This window comes from Hypanus sabinus, chromosome 9 (assembly GCF_030144855.1).
Source record: "Hypanus sabinus isolate sHypSab1 chromosome 9, sHypSab1.hap1, whole genome shotgun sequence".
Classification (NCBI taxonomy): Eukaryota; Metazoa; Chordata; class Chondrichthyes; order Myliobatiformes; family Dasyatidae; genus Hypanus; species Hypanus sabinus.
In genome coordinates, this window is record NC_082714.1 from 46,801,736 (window position 1) to 46,821,373 (window position 19,638).

At 41.2% G+C, this 19,638-nt stretch overlaps 1 protein-coding gene across 1 annotated transcript in view; it reads right to left on the reverse strand.

Annotated features, from left to right (window-relative positions):
• LOC132400048 (apolipophorins-like) overlaps positions 1-19,638 on the reverse strand; it is a 103,906-nt gene that overhangs the window by 54,420 nt on the left and 29,848 nt on the right. The window contains exon 5 of the mRNA XM_059981134.1: positions 15,269-15,339. Within this exon, the coding sequence (XP_059837117.1) occupies positions 15,269-15,339 (71 nt within the window). The remainder of the gene's footprint in view (positions 1-15,268; positions 15,340-19,638) is intronic.

Sequence of the window (19,638 nt, forward strand, 5' to 3'; positions counted from 1 at the left end):
AATAAAGTATAATTATTAATTTCTGCATTATTTTAGGTAACTAACCTTTTGTGCGTACATTAATTTCCTTTGTGCGCTGGTTGAAAACGTGCGCTCACAGCTTACAGGAAACATAGTTCCCCTCATGTTCCCTTTAAACTTTTCACATTTCACCCTTAACCTATGACATCTAATTGTAGTCCCACCTAACCTCAGTGAGAAAAGCCTGTTTGCATTTACCCTATCTATATCACACATAATTTTGTATGCCTCAATCAAATCTCCTCTTGATCTTCTAGCTTCCAAAGAATAAAGTCCTAACCTATTCAATATTTTGCTGTATTTCTTATTTAAATTTAGAGTTGATTTCCTTTGACTTAGTGATTCAATGAGGAACTCATTGGAGTGTTAATTTGATGCTTTAAAGTTGAATGGATCAGAAGTCTTTATGTGCACAATTAGGGGGTAGATCTTGTTATTAGCAGATATTCCTCCAATCACTGTTAATTGTGCAAATTAGCACAGTACAGAGCACCTGGACTAGTCTTTGAATTTGAAAGGAACATTTTTAAAGTTCAGAAGAACTGTGAAAATAGAGTTCAAACACTAGATAAGTTAGTGGAACCAGCAGTCATAAAAGATTAGGAAGTACGTCTAGTGTAAATTATTAATAACTGAATGAAAAAGAGAGGCATAAGACTGAGATACAATGGAAATGAAATTGGATTTAGCCAGTGAAAAGAACAAGAGAAATTTTGGTTTTGCAAATACAGGAATAGATTTCTGGAAAAGGAGGTTATTATAAATTTATATATACACAGTAGTTTGGGTTAGAACTGTTACAACAATGCAAGGATTCTTGATGCTGATTAATCTGACTACTCACGAGCTGTATCTGCTGAAACACAAACAAGACCCATTTTAGAATTAGATTTATTATCTCTGATACGTGTCATGAAATTTACAAAGTTGCAATGGCAGTGGAGGGGAAGAAGTTGTTCCTAAAGCATTGAGTATGTGTCTTCAGGCTCTCTGATAGCAATGAGAAGGCATGTCCTATGTCATATGATCCTCAATGATGGATGCTGCCTTTTTGAGGCAATCCTTGAGGATGTCCTTGATGGTGGGGAGGCGAGTGCCCATGATGGAACTGGCTGAGTTTACAGCTCCATGCAGCTTTTTTCAATCCTATGCATTGGCACTTCCATACTAAACATTGTTGCAACCAGTTAGAGAGCTCTCCACAGTACATTTAAAAACATTTCTTTTTGGCAACATATCTAATCTCCTTACATTCCTAATGAAGTATAGCCACTGGCATTCCTTCTTTATAATTGCATTAACATGTAGATTTTCAGAGATGTTGACACCCTGGAACTTGAAACTTCTCACCCTTCCTATGGCTGAACCCTCAATGAGGTGAGTGTTCCCTTGACTTCCCCTTCCGAAGTCTACAATCAATTCCTTGGTCTTATTGACGTGGAGTGCAAAGTTGGTGCAGCACCACTCAACCAGTTGATCTACCTCACTTCTATGTGCCTCTTCCTCCTCCTCCTCAGAGATTCCTCCAGCAACAATTGTGTCATGTGACCTGTGCCTAACCACACAGTTGTGCCAGTAGAGAGGGTAGAGCATACATTCCTGAGGTGCACCTGTACTGATTGCCAGCGAGAAGTATAAGTCACTCCTGATCCACACCAACTTGGTCACCCTATGAGGAAGTCAAGAATCCAACTGCAGAGAAAAGTGCAATCCCTGACTTTGAAGCTTGTCCATTAGTACTGACTGGATGTTGGTGTTAAAAGATGAGCTGTAATCATTCAACAGCAGTCTGATGTAGGTATTGCTGTTGTCCAGATGGTGACATCCACTGTAGACCTATTGTGCCAGTAGACAAATTGCTCGAGCAGGACCAAACTGTCAGAGCACTTCATCGCCATTGATGTGAGAGCTACTGGGTGTTTGTCACTGCAGGAGCTCACACTGTTCTTCTTGGGCACTAGTACGGTTGATGCCCTTTTGAAGTAGGAACCTGCAACTGTGGCAGTGGGAGTCCGAAGATGCCCTTGAACACTTCAGCAATTTGGTTGTCACGGGGTTTCAATGGCCTACCAGCTACACCATTAGGGCCTGCTGTCTAATTCCTTATTCACTCTAACCACAAATGCAAAAATAACTTGCGATAAATCCTTACTAACATTCCTTAAGGGGGTCAGTCTCCTGCCCTCGATCTATCCCCTAGACAGGTAAATGTTAAGTCTGCGATCATTTAGAGGATAGCCCCATTGCACTTCTGCCAGCTGATTTGTGCAAGATTTTTTCTTGTTAATACTGGATGCATAAACGCGCATTCTGGTTCCCTTTATAGTTCATCAGTTATGGCAGGGAAAATATTAGGATGACCATTAAAGAAAAGTTGGACACTATAGTGAAATGCTTTTTTCCCCCATGCTTATTTACTTATGGTATTTGAACTTTGTTGGCAAGGCCAAAATGCAATAGCAGTATCTTATTGGTCAAGAATCAGCTGTTCCTGTAATCCTTGTGATAAGTGTACTCACATTCTGTCACATAAGGTGTTCAAGAATTTTGATCATGGAACAAAGAAGCATAGATGCATTTCAGATATTTGGCAGATGCTGTTCGAATCTCGGGAAGTTACACCACACGGTTTTGTTGGTAAACAGCTGTGGTATGCCATTAATAACTCAGATTGAATGCTGGAAGGTACTGCGCTTCTCAAATGGACTTCAAACCTATCCACGCACACGTAGCCTACTCCACCCTTGGAGATGTGGAAAAACTTCTGAGATTCAGACGGTGACTCACTTGTTTCTGACCTAGCTCTGTGGTCACAGCATTTATGAGGGTAGTCCAGCTGTGCAATAGTGAGACCAAATATGTTGGTGTTAGAAAAAATTGCTGAAGGCAATGGTGTATAAAGGGTAGTCACTTGAATGGTATGAATGTTAGCCCACGGATTGTTCAGTTCCAATACTTAACACATTTCACTGCATGCAGCAATCAAATACTTCATTTCCTGACAAACAGCAATTTGATTCAAGCTCCATTTCATCATAAGCAGCTCTGATAGTCTTGGTGTGGGGAGGGGGTGGGGGGAGATGTGAGGAGGGGGCTTCCCAATCACAACCCCCCCCCCACCACATTTCTTCCTACCTTCACTTCCCGCGCTTCTTCTCAGGGACTTGAGCCAGCATGATCACTAGGTTACAAAAGATCTCAGCAAGCTACACCTTGGGGATCCTACTCCATATCTCGCTGTGAAATGCCTCTGTACCGGCTGAATTATTGCTCATGCAGCATGGCTTAATTGTCTAGTCTCCAGCTGTGTGCTGGCTTTGTGAGAAAACAGATGGTGAATAGATATAAGTTGGCCTTAAGTGGCCACTTTGTAGTCAGATGTGATGACTGAACAGTTACAAGCACAACAATCCAACACATTAGAAAGGAATCATGCATGCTTCACTCTGTCATTGTCTGGCCATAACATACAAATGGTCTTTCAGTTTTTACATGCATCATAAGAATTCTGATACAGAATCATTGAAATACTATTGCTTGACAGTTCCCTGTACTTTTGAGGGGTCCCTGTGATCCTCGGGCAATTTGCTCTTGGCCCTCCAGCTTCCAAAGGATCTGCTGGTTTGCAATATCTTCATTTAGGCTGGGCCCACCCGTTGGATTCAATCCTATAGAGCCCAGAGATTGGGAGGAGACAGCTTCACATGACACAAACCTAATTTTTTGCACTAAACCACAGGAAATACCATCTTCAGGAAGTATCTGAAGAAGGGGAGGGGGGAGAGGAAATTCCTTGTCTAGAAATTGCTTGTTGCAGTTTTGCCCCCTTCACCACCCCCCACAAAAAATGAAATGTGCAAGATGGGCCAGGTCAATAAATGAATATTTTAGTGCCTATTGGGCATTTCTATTCCCAACTTTCCTTTTATTTATTTTTTAATATGGCATTAAACTCTGCCAGCCATTACCCACAGTGGCACAATATTCCAAATAGGAAGATATTCAGCTCCACTTGTTTGAAAAACTCACAGTACAGGCAGGTTTTACCAACATGGTTCCTGCTGAAACTGAGCTACTCAATAGGCCAACAATCACATTATATTTGTTTGTGATGTCACCTGCCATCCAATGAAGTGATCTCTCTCCAACTCAACCCAGCAGTACAGCATGCATTTAAGAGGAGCATGCTCCGGTATGTGGAAGCATACTGCTTTTTTTTTTGTTGTTATTGTTGCATGGTAGACCTTTTAACTATAGGTTGGAGAAGGTTTGCTTACATCACCAGGTGTGGACACAGATGCAACAGCTTTTCACCAAGCCACCAAACACCTCCTGTCACTTGCGTCAACTAAATTTTTCTCAGCTTTTTTCCCCCTGCAATCAGATTTCTGAAATGGTCTATGAACACTACCCTGTCATTTTCTCTTTTGCAGCTCCTAGGAAGTTGTTTATCACAGCACTGCTCCCACAGAGCAGCAAATTATGTGACATATGACAGTGATAATAAACCTGATTCGGATTCAGAAGCCATTCTTAACGAGGTTCTGACAGAGCCAGCCAATGCCAAGCAATGGAGGTGCTGGAGGACTCTTCACAAGGGTCATAGTTACTAAATAAAGATTCTGGAAATACTCAGGTTAGGTAGCACCTGTGGAGTGAAGAAAGCCAGCGACTTTTCAGCAGCACAATCCACCTAACCTGCTATTTCCAGCATTTATGTTTTCAAGTTCAGATTGCAGCTCCTGGTGTTCTGGGTTTGGAAAATAATAATCAATTAAACACAACTCAGAGCGAGCACCGCATCAATTGGTTCAATCGGCAGTTGCACAACGTTGAATCAGTTGCACAAAGTCTCAGAATAATATTATGCCTTTGAAATTCCAAGTTTTTCTCTTCACATGATCTGGTGTTATTCAGTCTCCTCCAGTCTCCTCCTTTCTCTTCCAATTATTTGCTGCCACTTTTGCCTCAAAGTTCTTCCTCCAGTTACATTACAACACAAGCCAACCATGCTCATTATTCTAAGTGAGATGACTGTGATTATCAGCAATATATAAGGCACTTGAATTATGCAGAAGGTTTGACAAAGAATGTTCACAAATCACTGATGTGAAAATATTTTGAGGCAAATTCAGACAGATTTGATAATGTTCCAACTTTAAAGAATTTATTATGACTTGGTTTTTCATTTTTTAAGGCGCAAATCATTAAAAAAATGTGACCTTGCGACACCTATTTTGACTTCAGATAACTTTGATGAACATTTGAAATTGTAGCCAAGTCATGAAGAGTGAACTCTGCCCCTCACTGTTCGGCCTTTCCCATTTTGCTCCAAGCTCCAAATCACATTGATAAAATAACAGAACAAAACTTTGAGGCAGGAGTCAACCATACAGCCCCTCAAGACTAGACCAAACTTAAGAGCAAGGCTGATCTGATCTTTGGCCTCAATTCCAGTTTCACACCCTATTCCATAACCATCAATTTCTGTATACTTGGAAATCTACTTCAGCCTCAATAACTCATTATCCATAGTCCCCCGCCCCACATGAAAAATTACACAATTTCAGAAACCTCTAGATATTCCTCTTAACTTAGATCAGGCTTCAACTCAAGACCATTGACTATTAAGGGAAACATCCTCACAGTATCCATCCTGTGAAGACACCTTCGTACTCCGTATGTCTCACTGACATTGCATCTCATTCTTCTAAACTCCAAGGGCAAAAGCCCCATTCCAGTTCACAAGACAAATTACTCATCATTGGAATCAATTTAATGACACTTTTTCTGCACAGCTTCCTAGACAAGTATCACTTAAGTACTAGAGGTCTTCTCACAAAATCCTATACAGTTGCATTTTGACTTTCTTCCTTTTGCAACCATCGTTTTTGCAATAAAGCAGTGGTCTTCAGCCTACTATACCTCTATGCCAATCCTTGTGAAGACACCCAACTATCTCCAATTATGATTTAATACCTTTATATCCTAGGAATAATACTGCTTTCCTATTCTTCCTACTAAAAGTACAATACCTCACTACCTATTAATTTACTAAGTACTTGTACCATGTAGAGATGATGTACTTGGATTTTCAGAAGGCCATTAACAAGGTGCTGCACATGAGGTTTCTTAGCAAGATAAGAATTACAGGGGAGTTACCAGCATGGGTGCAGCATTGGCTGGTCAAAAAACAGGGGGTCAGGGGGTGGTGTTGGGACTGCTGCTTTTTACGATGTATGTCAATGATCTGGACTATGGGATTAATGGATTTGTGGCTAAATTTGCCAATGATACAAAGATAGGTGGAGGAATGGGTAGTGTTGAGGAAACAGAGATCCTGCAGACAGATTTAGATAGTTTAGGGGAATGGGCAAAGAAGTGGCAAATGAAATACAATGTTGGAATGTGTATGGTCATGCACTTTGGTGGAAGAAATAAACGGGCAGACTACTATTTAGATGGGGAGAGAATTCAAAATGCAGAGATGCAAAATGACTTGGGAGTCCTTGTGCAGGATACCATAAAGGTTAACCTCCAAGTTGAGTGGTTGATGAATGAGGAAAATGCCATGTTGGCATTCATTTCTAGAGGTATAAAATATAAGAGCAGGAATGTGATGATGAGGCTCTATAGGGCACTTGTGTGACCACATGGAGTATTGTGTGCAGTTTTGGGCTTCTTATTTTAGAAAGGATATACTGATACTGGAGAGGGTTCAGAGAAGATTCACAAGAATGATTCCAGGAATGAAAGGGTTACGGTATGAGGAATATCTGGCAGCTCTTGGACTGTATTCCCTGGAGTTCAGGAGAATGAGGGGGGATCTCATAGAAATACTCCGAATGTTAAAAGGCCCGAACAGAATAGACATTGAAAAGTTATTTCCCATGGTGGGAGAGTCTAGAACAAGAAGGCACGACTTCAGACTGAAGAACATCCATTTAGAACAGAGATGCCGAATAATTACTTTAGTCAGAGTGGGGGTGACGGGAAGAATTGGATCAGCCCATGATTAAATGGCAGAGCAGACTTGATGGGCCAAATGGCCTACTTCTGCTCCTGTATCTTATGTAGGGCATTCTTTTGCCTACATACACCTTAGATAGTCTTTCTCACTTTTTACCATCCATCCTAGATACAATACCCATCATTCCTATACCCAAATCATTAAAGTAGATTGTGAATTGCTGTTGCCCTAGCAATTGCCCGAGATGCCATATTAAAAACATCTAAATGTTTTGCCAAACAGGAGAAAACATTCGGTGCATCAAGCCCACATTGATGCAGCATTCCCATCAGCCGATTCCCACCCTTCCACTGATTATTTCACTGTAACCCATTACTTCATATACCCGTTATCACCAGATACCAACCCCGCCAAGACTGTCAATCTAAGTCAACTACCTGCACTAGGAGCAACTTATATTAGCCATTCAACATTTGACTGATTTATTCCTATCCAGCATCTTCTGCTTATAACCCAGTTCTCTATCCGTGTTGGGCTTACAACTGACAACTCATGTTTTTTTTTTTAAAAAGTGCAGTAATCTTGTATGGTTCATCTCACTGAATACCATTTGGAAATTCAAATACACTTCTTACTGGCTCCCCTTTACCTATTCCACTGGTTATAGCCTCAAAGAACTTACAATAAATTAGCCAAATTTATTTCCGTTCATAAATTCCCATTGACATTATGCAATTTTACCATGCTTTCCAAATGTTCAGTCATCGTTTTCACCCCACCCTCACCCCAAGACTGATGTAATGGTATTTGCTGTTTGTTTCATTCCCTCCTTTCTTGAACTGTGGTGTTGCGTGAGCCATTTTACAATCTGATGGGACATCTTCAGGTTCTAGGTTCCACCTCATTACTTCAATAATTCCGTCCTAGGAGGATGGTGAGTGAGGAGGACAGCTTATATTTTCCCCTATATTGAACCAGCCACAAACTTGCCCACCCAAGTATCTGCAAAAATTGAATTAAGGAGCAAGGACAGAAATTCTCCATCAAAATCTGCATCAGATGAAAGTAAGAAAGCAGTAATGAAGTTAGTTCTGCTTCTTGAATGTAATATATCCCTTTAGTCTGGATCTGCTACTCCTCAACAAACCATTTCAGGGGTCAAATTTCTCAGTGGATGAGCATTTTGGGGACGGTGACCACAGCTCATTCACTTTAGGAGTATGAAAAGTTTTTGAAGACTAAAACACTCAAACTTCTATAGGTGTACCATGGAGACCATTCTGACAGGCTGCATCACAGTCTGGAATGGGGGGGGGGGGGACACCTACTGCACAGCCCCAAAAGCTACAGAAAATTGTAAAATTAGTCATCTCCATCTTGGGTACCAGACTCTATAGTACCCAAAACATCTTCAAGGAACAATGCCTCAGAAAGGCAACATCCAATATTAAGGACCCGATTGCCCAGTGTTCTCATTGTTACCATCAAGGAGGTGATACAGAAGCCTGAAGGCACACACTCAAATTCAGGAACAGCTTCTTCCCCTCTGCCATATAATTCCTAAATATCCATGAACACTACATCACTTTGTTTTTAAAATATATATTACTTCTGTTTTTGTACTATTTTTGATCTATTGAATATACATATAATCACTTACTGCAATTGATTTATTTATTTTTCTTTCTATATCATCATGAATTGCATTGTACAGCTGCTACTTTCACAACACATGCTGGTGATATTAACAATGATTCGAATCCTTTTACAGGCCTTGGATGGGGATAGGAGCAGTGAGTGTGGGATAGCATTTAATTAGGGAAGAACTTGAGAGCATACATTGGGAACAGATGCACAACAGAAATGTGGAGGTTGTTTAGGGAACAGTTACTGGGGGTTCCAGATAGGTCTGTTGCATTGAGGCAGGGATCTGATGGTTGGGTGAGGTAACCATGGTTGACAAGAAATGCAGAACATCTAGTTAGGAGCAAAGAAGCTTATCCACATAAGATTTAAGAAGCAAGGATCAGACCAGGCTCTAGAGAGTTACAAGGCAGTCAGGAAGGAACTCAAGAATGGATTTAGGAGAGCTAGGAGACATGAAAGCCTTGAAAAGTAGGATTAAGGGAACCCCAAAAGATCCTACACATACACAGAGAACAAGATAATTACTAGAGTCAGGGTAGGATCGATCAGGGACTAAAGAGGAAACATAGAATATGGTGAGCAGTTTTGGGCTTCTTATCCAAGAAAGTATGTGCTAGCACTGGAGAGGGTTCAGAGGAGGTTCATGAGATAACTCCAGGAATGAAAAAATTAACATACAACGAGTGTTTAATGGCTCTGGGCCTGTACTTGCCGGAGAATGAGGGGAAATCTTATTGAAGCCAATTGAATACTGAAAGACCTAGATGGTGGATGTGACAAGGATGTTTCAGAGTCTAGGACCAGAGGGCACAGCCTCAAAATACAAGGAAATCCCTCTAGAAAAGAGATTAGGAAGAGGTCTTTAGCCAGATGGTGGTGAATCTGTGGAATGCATTATTACAGACTGCTATGGAGCCCAAGTCATTGGTTGTATTTAAAGCAGAGTTTGACAGGCTTTTGATTAGTGTCAAATGCTATGGGGAGAAGGCAGGAGAATGCAATTGAGGGGAATAATAAATTAGCAATGATAAAGGAACAGACTAGATGGGCCTAATGGTCTACTTCTGCTCCTATGCTTTATGCTCTAACGTATCCCGAATTTGGACGAGATAGAAGTAGTCCTCAAATGAAAACTTTTCTTAAGTATTCAGCAGTGAGAGCGACCTGGACAACTGTGCAGGCTAATATGCTGGATCTTGTGGACTAAGAAGAAGGATATACTTCTAAAAACATTTGCACGGTTAAGTCCCCAGGGTCAGACGCAATACATCTCCCAGTTTACTACAGGAAGTGAGGGAAGAGATCGCTGCAGCTTCGGTGATAACCTTTATATCCTCACTGGCAACAGGTATAGTGCCAGAAGATTAGAGGAGGGCAAATGCTTTTTCTTTGTCAAGTAAAAAGGCAAAACCCTGGGAATTCAAGTCCAGTGAATTTTACGTTAGTAGTGGACAAATTATGGGAGTGGATTCTTAAAAACAGGAATTGCAAGCATCTGAAGCAGAGCCTGATAAGTGATAGTCAGCATGGATTTGTGATGGGCAATTTGCTTCTCACGAGCCTAATTGTTTTGTTATTTTTCTCAGCAAATTCAATTTGATGAAGATGGAGCAGTGAATGTACTATATATGAATTTTAGTGAGGTATTTGATAAGGTGGGCTCAGTCATCAAGGCAGTAGGCATGGAATTCAGGAAAACTTGGCTGCGTGGATACAGAACTTGCTTGTCCATAGAAGCCAGAGCAGAGCATTGGTAGCAGATAACAGAATATTCTGCCCGGAGGTTGGTAACGGTGGTGGTCGATAGGGATCTGGTCCGGGACCTTTGTAATTGGTGGTCTTTAATAAATGTCTTGGATGGGAAGGGTGGGTTAGGAAATCTGCAGAGGACACAAAAGGTTAGTGGTGTTGTGTAGAAGGTTGTCATGGGATACAATGAGATATTAATAGGATGCAGAGCTGGCCTGAGAAGTGGCGGATGGAGTTCAACCCAGAAAAGTGTGAAGTGATTCACGTTAGAAGGTCGAACTTGAAGGCTATATGCAAGGTTGAAGGCAGGATTCTTAGTGTGGAAAAAGAGAGAACTTGGGGCCTGTGTCCAAAGATCCCTCAAAAGGACCACACAAGTTGATAGGGTCATTGAACAGGTAGGTGTATTGTGTGTTGGCCTTCATTCATCAGGGGTTTGAGTTCAAGAGCCACAATGTAATGCTGCAGCTCTATAAACCCTGCTTAGGCCACACTCAGAATAATGTATTCAGTTCTGGCCCACTCATTGTAGGAAAGATGTAGAAGTTTTAGAGATGGAGCAGGGAAGATTTACCATGGTGTTGCCAGTCTTCTGGAGCAAAGGAGGATGAGGGGTGACTTGATTGAGGTGTACAAGATCAAAGGCACAGGTAGAGTGGATCGCCAGAGACTTTTTCCTCCAGGGTGGAAGCAGCTAACACAAGTGGACATTATTTTAAGGTGATTGGAAGAAAGTATAGGGGGAGAAATGTGGTAGGTGCATGGAATGGGCTACCAGAGTGGTGGTAGAGGCAGGTACATTAGGAACTCAAAGGAGACTCAAAGGAGGAACGCAGATGAAAGAAAAATAGAGCGCAATGAAGGAGGGAATGATTAGATTGACCTTACAATAGATTAAAATGTGAGCACAATATTGTGGGCCAGAGGGCTTGTAATGTTCTAAGTTCAAAGGCCTGCATTTGAACCACCATTTCTTGGAGAGGTGTGACCCCAGTGGCAGCACACCAAGGAACTGGTGGACATCAAATCCCATATTAATCATACAAAGTTTCTATAAAATTAGAATTTTAATTACACTGGTATCACACTGCATTCCCACTGATACGAAATGACAGAGTTCGTCAGCTCCTTAAAGAGCCCTCTTTTCACAAAAACCTAAGGAACTGTTTCTAAAACTGATCAAAGTTTTGGAGCGATGAGAGTCAGCTGTACTTTTCAATAAATGAAAAATATTTATGTGAAGGTAGCTGTGAGAGAGCTTAGGCTGTACAGGCAAAGTAGAACCAACAACAGGAGCACACAAAAAGTGACAGCGAGAACAGGTTGGGGAAAGAAGGACAGAGAGATACAAGAGCAATGAGAGAAATGTGGTGGCGAAACATGCAGATGCAACACGTGCAACACGCTGGAGGAACTCAGCAGGTCGGGCAGCATCCGTGGAAACGAGCAGTCAAAGTTTCGGGCCGAGACCCTTCGTCATTGACTGCTCGTTTCCACGGATGCTGCCCGACCTGCTGAGTTCCTCCAGCGTGTTCTACATGTTGCTTTGGCCCCAGCATCTGCAGTGTACTTTGTGTTTAAGAAACATGTAGATGAGAGCCAGACAAAAACTCATTCAGGCAAAATGCTGGAGGAACTCAGCCAGTCAAGCAGCATCTATGGAAATGAACAAAAGGCGCCATTTTGGGCCAAGAACCTTCTTCAGGACTGAGGAGGAAGGAGGAAGACACCAAAATAAAATGGTGGGGTGTGGGGGGAGGGAAGGAGGTCAGCTGGAAGGTGATAGGTGAAGCCTATAATGACAATTTAAAAAGCAAGGTTTATGTATCTATTATATTCAGCACCAAATTGCCTGACATCTTTACATCTTTCACTGGTCCTGTTTATTTAATAATCCTGCTAATTATATTACATATTGTGAAGTACTACATGGGTGCAAGACAGGTATCCAGGAATTAAAATCACCAAAATATAATGGCCAGAAAGTAATTAAAGTCAGTACTACCAGACCAAATAGTACATGTCAACACTATCAGACAGACATTCTCTCTTCCCTTCATTGCTGACAGACCCACAGAGGGCACTGGACCAAATAGCACACAACATTCCACAGCTCAGCCAAACCTCAGCTTCCCCTCTGGAGAAGTACTGGACCACAGGATCCTCTTCCAACCAGGGACACACAGCTGCCCACATCCAGAATCTTCTCCCAATCACCCTCATCAATAGGAAGCAAATTCTCAACGTTTCCATAGAAATTACAGATTCTAATGGGTGTACAACTGAACAAGCCAAGCAGCATCTGTGTGCTGGGGGTGGGGATTACGTTATGCTGAAAATTAGAATTGAAAAGCCAATTCTCATTTTCAATATATCTTACTGTTGAAACATGATGTTAATGTTAAACCCAATATCTAACTCATTATGGACAACGCCAGAGATTTGCTATTAACGCACAGAATGTACATACATTGTTATACATACAATGTTATATATTGTCCACACCATTCACGTATTCACATTTATGTTCAGGCAGTACCATACCGGAGCTCAGAAAATGAGATGCTCAGGAAGGGAAATGACTAGCTAAATGTAACCAGCATACATGGAATTGGTTTACAGTCTCATGTTAGGGATTGCCACTTCAGTTCGGAGTGGTTCTTTACTCAGGGTTCAAAGTCTTTGAGTATTTTCTGCCCCAGTAGAAGTTCCAAGTTGTTGTTCCTTTCCGCACGTGGTAGTGCATCAGGCAGCATCTTCTTTTGTTGTTTTTTTTCACAAGGCCGAGTTGCTGCTCTGCTGGGTGAGAAGCTGACAGTGATGCAGGTGGATGCTTCCCTGGTGTCATGGATTATTGATTACCTGACTGGCAGACCACAGTACGTGCGCTTGCAACACCGTGTATCAGACAGAGTGGTCAGCAGCTGTCCTGTCTCCCTTTCTCTTCACCATCTACACCTCGCACTTTAACCACAGAGTCCAGAGTCTTGCCATCTTCAGAAGTTTTCTGATGACTCTGCCATAGTTGGATGCATCACCAAGGGAGATGAGGCTGAGTACAGGGCTACGGTGGGAAACTTGGTCACACGGTGCGAGCAGAATCATCTGCAGCTTAATGTGAAAAAAGACTAAGGAGCTGGTGGTGGACCTGAGGAGGGCTAAGGCACCGGTGACCCGTTTCCATCCAAGGGGTCAGTGTGGACATGGTGGAGGATTACAAATACCTGGGGATATGAATGGACAATAAACTGGACTGGTCAAAGAACACTGAAGCTGTCTACAAGAAGGGTCAGAGCCGTCTCCATTTCCTGAGGAGACTGAGGTCCTTTAACATCTGTCAGACGATGCTGAGGATGTTCTACGAGTCTGTGGTGGCCAGTGCTATCATGTTTGCTGTTATGTGCTGGGGCAGCAGGCTGAGGGTAGCAGACACCAACAGAATCAACATACTCATTCATAAGGCCAGTGATGTTGTGGGGGTGGAACTGGACTCTCTGATGGTGGTGTCTGAAAAGAGGATGCTGTCCAAGTTGCATGCCATCTTGGACAACAACTCCCATCCACTCCATAATGTACTGGTTAGGCACAGGAGTACATTCAGCCAGAGACTCATTCCACCGAGATGTAACACTGAGCGTCATAGGAAGTTATTCCAGCCTGTGGCCATCAAACTTCACAGCTCCTCCCTCGGAGTGTCAGACACCTGAGCCAATAGGCTGGTCCTGGACTTACTTCCACTTCGCACGATTAACTTATTATTATTTAATTATTTATGGTTTTATATTGCTATATTTCTTCACCATTCTTGGTGCGGCTGTAATGAAACCCAATTTCCCTCGGGATCAATAAAGTATGTCTGTCTGCCTAGTTCAGTGTTCAACCCAGCACAGATGGGAAGCATGCAAGGAGCCTGCTGGATTTGAACCTGGGACCATTCCCCTTGAAGTCCAGTGCCGATGATACTACACCACCAGCCGGCTTAGAAATTCCAAGTACATCCATGCAAATATAGTTTGAACTTTGGATGCTACAAAACATGGTGATGACATGGTTTTTAAAAAAAGACAACAGGCACGAGGCACAGGATCCTACTGAACAGCAGATTGGCCTAAAGGATCTATGGCTTTACTTTTATTATTCCTCAAGTAATCTACATACACCTTAGAGAAATGGTTTGCATGTCCCAATACAAAAAAGAGAGTATGTAGCTTCTTACTCCGCACTGTCACCTTCACAACCACCACCCCATCATAAGTAACAAGGATTGACTTTGTTTCAGCTTCAAAGGACTCTTGCATAGTTGGTACGTATGTGGCAAGGGTAGCAATTGATCTTTCCAGTCACTAATAGTATTCTATCCATTACAGAAACCAATTGTCCAGGTAACGGCAGGATAGGTGATTTTCCAGATTGATACATTTTATTCCCATTAATACACCAACACATTTTAAATTTACTGCTTCCCTAAGAGAGTGTTGCACAGAACCATAATAAATGTCCCAGTGGGCCCTGGAAAGTAGCAAGGGAGCACTGGCAAAATCAACTGCTGGTGAGCCAGATACCAAACCGTCAGGATGTTGGGAGTTTTGCTGTTTTTGATACAAGATTTATTGTTATTTCAAAGGACAAAACTCAACAATCTTAGTTATTCTGTTGTTTGACAAAAATTCAGCATTCCTGTGCTTCCTGACAAGGCTGCACTTTATTGAAAATGAAGACCAGCACTATAACAAGACCGTAATTTCGCTTCCCCTTGGCATTAGGCTGGAAAAAAAAGGGCAGGCTACACATCTACTAGCATAGCAGGCCTGCAATAAACCAATGAAAAAAGTTAAACTGAAATGTTAAAACTTTTATTTATGCTTAAAAGAGGTACAGTACCTGAGCTTCTCGTGATGTGGAACAAACTCTTCCTTGTTTGACATTGATCCTTTAATCTGGGTTTGCTTGAGCTGAAAGCACAAATGGATCATTCAAAATCGAAGTTCATGCAACCCACCAATGTTTCTTCTCTCATTTCTGAAAACACTTGTTGAAATAAAATTCCATGGGTCTTTGTAACTTCAGCCAAGTGAGAACCCATTCAGTGTAAACTTTCCCTGGGAGTTTCATGAGTATATTCTAGCAAAGGGAGTATCACATATCTTTCAAATTCATAGTGACATGAGCACTTGCAGCAAAAGTCTCAGAACAGTGACTGGAAGATGAAGCCCCAGTCTATTACTCCTCCGTAAACCAGGATCGCTGAGACCAACAGCTACAATCCAGCCATTAACTGTGATCAAGAAAATGAAGTGCTGCACATCAAATGGACATAGTCATATGCTCATCTGGGAATGCAACATTTTAGTCACGTTAGAAAGTTCAGCAAATGCTATTAATTCACACAGGAATAACTTTAAACCAAGTCTTCTGATTTTTCGACAAGTTACATCAAATTTCCTCAGAAGGACCAGAAATTCTGGCCAAAGTTGATTGGAAGGGGACTCTAGCAGAGATGACAGTTGATTAGCAACGGGTGGAGTTTTTGGGAGTGATTTGGAATCAGGTCATCACAAAGAATAACAATTCTAAAGGGAGGATCATGCAATGTGGTTGACAAGGGAAGTGAAAGAGAGCCTAAGGAGCTAAACAAGAAGGCATACAATATAGCAAAGATTGTTATTAATAAAGTGCTTGAGAAGCTGTAAGTTCTGAAGGTAGATTAAGTCACCTGGATCAGATGGACTACATCCCAGGGTTCTGAAAGGGTAGTTAAACAGAATGTGGAAGCATTAGTAATGATCTTTCAAGAATCATTAGATTCTATGGTTTCAGAGGGCTGGAATATTGCAGATGTCACTCCACTCTAAGGAGGGAGGCGGCAAAAGAAAGGAAATTAGCCAGACTTCAGTGGCTTTTAGAGTCCTTTATTACAAAATGAGGTTTTGGGGTGTTTGGAGCCAATGGTAAAATAGGCACAAATCTGCATGGTTTCATTAAGGGGAAATCTTGCCTGACAAATCTGTAGGAATTCTTTGAGGAAATAACAGGCAGGATAGCCAATGGAGTATCAATGGATGTTATTACTTGGAATTTTAGAAGGCTTTTGAAAAGGTGCCACACGTGAGACTGCTAAACAAGACAAAAACCCATAGTATTACAGGAAAGATACTAGCACAGACAGAAGGATAGCTGACTGGCAGAAGACAGTATAAATAAAGAGGGTCTTTTCAGGTTGGTTACTGGGGACTAGAGGTATTCAACAGGGTCTGCAAATTTTCATGTTTGTGTTAATGATCTGTATGACAGAATTGATGGCTCTGTGGCCAAGTGTGCAGATGATACTAAGACAGGCGGAGGGGCAGATAGTGCTGAGAAAGCAGGGACCCTGGAGAAGGACTTGGATAGAATAGCAGAAGGGGCAAAGGGGCAGCAAATGGAATATAGTGTAGGGAAGTTTATGGCCATGTATTTAGAAAGATTAAAAGCATGGACTATTTACTAAATGGGGAGAAAATTCAGAAATCAGGTGCAAAGAGATTTGAGTCCTAGTGCAGGATCTCCTGAAGGTTAATCAGCAGGGTGAGTCAGTAGTAATGAAGGCAAAAGAATGTGAACCTTCATTTCAAGAGAACTAGGCTATGACAGCAAGGATGTAATGCTGCAGATTTAAGGTAATCATCAGACCACATGTGGAGTACTGAGAGCAGTTTTGGACCCCATACTTAAGGAAGGATGTGTTGGTATTGGAGAGGGTCCAGGGGAGATTAATAAGAATGATCCTGGGAATGAAAGGGTTAACTTAATCTCTATGCACCTACTTGGAGTTTATTTAGTCTGAGGGAGATCTCACTAAAACCTACTAAATATTGAGAAGGCCTAGATAGAATGGATGTGGAGAGGATGCTTTCTATAGTAGGTGAATATAGGACCAAAGTGCACAGCCTCAGAATACAAGGAAATCCCTTTGAAACAGATGAAGAGAAATTTTTTTAGCCGCAGGGTAATGAACCTGTGGACTTCATTGCCACAGATGGCTGTGGAGACCAAGTTATTGGGTATATTTAATGCAGAGGATGATAGGTTCTTGAGTAGCAAGAGCGTCAAATATTACAGGAAGAAGGCAGGAAAATGGAGTGGAGATGAAAAAACTCCATCTTGTTCAAAAAGCAGAACATACCCTATGGGCCAAATGGCCTAGTTCTCCTCGTAGGTCGTTTTTTTTTGTCCATTGTCACCACAATCATCTCGATAAAGAATTTCTATCATTACTAAAAACCACCTCTACCAGGAAAATACAACGTTAATGGACATCTAATACTTTAGAGATTAGAACAATCAAGATTCTTCAGAAATTTAGTTTAAATAATACTACAAAATACTTAAAATGGAACCTTTAATATCTTCATTTTATATGGAATGACAGTATGTCATGCAGAAAATAGCAAAGCAGTCAGACAATTCATGATATTCGAAGTCAGCCAAAGTATTATGTAGCAGATACTTAAATATCTTTTTACAGATTGATATGACAAGCCAAACATATTGTGCAGATTATTGGCAGATGGGAAACAGACAATAATTTGATTAAACATGAGCTGTGGTCCAGTTTTTAAAAAATCAATCAAAGGAAAATTTTATAACTAAAGGAAGGGTATTAAATGAAACTTCATGTTCATTTGCCATCCAAAAGATAAACTAATGAAAATCAGTTGAAATTACGAATAGGAAATTAATGTTTTATTCAACAGGTCATAATCTGATGAGTGATGAGCAACTAGGTTGAATTAACATTTATTGATCATCATTATCTACTGAAAAACCTGAATTTGTTTATTCAATTATTTACAATCATCCTTCCAAGTGCTGTACTTAGGGTAACAGATGGCTGGCAGTTGTTTGCAAAACATAATTTAATCAGACACGTCTGACAAGACTTAACAAACTACAATGTCCCAACAATGTACAAAATCTAATCACTTAAATAATAACCTTTGATGGCAATTATACCAAAATATTCTTTATTTTCCAAATAGTAAGATATCTTCACAAAATACAGGGCTTTGGGGGGGGGGGGGGGAGGGGTAGAAAGGGAAGGCTGCCATGTTTAACGGCAAATGACCTTGAACTGTGAACAAAAGATTGCCAATAAAAGGCAGGGTCAATGATGAAACAAATTTGATGGCAGATGTTCGCCTATGTTATTTGCTCAGAATGTACAAGTCAAACAAATTAAAGCTAGATCCTGCATGGAGCTCATCCATAAAGCAGAATCTTCATCAGATTATTGTGAAATAAAAGTATTAAGAGGCAAGAGCAGAGGCAGTCAAGACTTTGCTCTAAGAGAGATGAAAAGCTGCTGAAAATACAAAAGTGATAACAATACATGAAGCCAACAGAAAGACACAACTGAACAGATAAGTGGTCACATACCTATCAAAGGCCCTGCATTTGGGAAAAACATTTCGAACAATATTCCTGTTTTCCCCCACACTTCCAATAACTTTAAGTCAGTTATAAAGCATCATGCTGTTAATAACATATTCTGGTGCTCAGCAAAACCATGTTGCATCTTTGATCTGAGTAAATACTTAGAAGAATTAATGTTTTTGCAGATTTTGTTCCACTCTTTTGTCTCAAAAGTCACACTCGGGTCTTTTTCCCATGCTCTTTTAAGGCCCAAATAATGTCAAGAGACCTGAGGGTGCACCTTATTCAGTTTAAGCTTCAAAACCATTTCTATTGGACTCCAGCAAGGTTACATAGATTAGGGTTGAAAAACACCCCTGAATGCTGGTGCTGTGAGGCGAATAAAGGGGACTTAGTACATGCTCTCTGGTCCTGACCCAGAATTCAAGAATTTTGGATTATGATACACAAGTATATTGGTGAAGTTTCAGGTATTCAACTCCCTTTCTGCCCCAGACTTTTTGTCTTGGGAGACACATTTGGGTTACTTGAGGGATAAACACTCTCAAAATTGAATTCAGACAAGTATAATGGTAGGAAGACAAATTAGAGGTTAGAGATTGGAGGAACTTGGGGGGAATCATCACTTCAGGAGCGGGTCGCAGAAATAGCCAAAGTGACAGCTTTTGAACGCATGTCTTACAAACAGATAGATAGGTTGGACATCTATACACAAAAATGGGACAAATATTTAGGTTTCCTGGGGGGGGGGGGGAAATAGTGGGGACTGTAGTGGTGAAGCATTTTGCTGAATGGTAGTCTTTTCTGTTATTAGAGGTCTAATAGACACACTTGGTTAT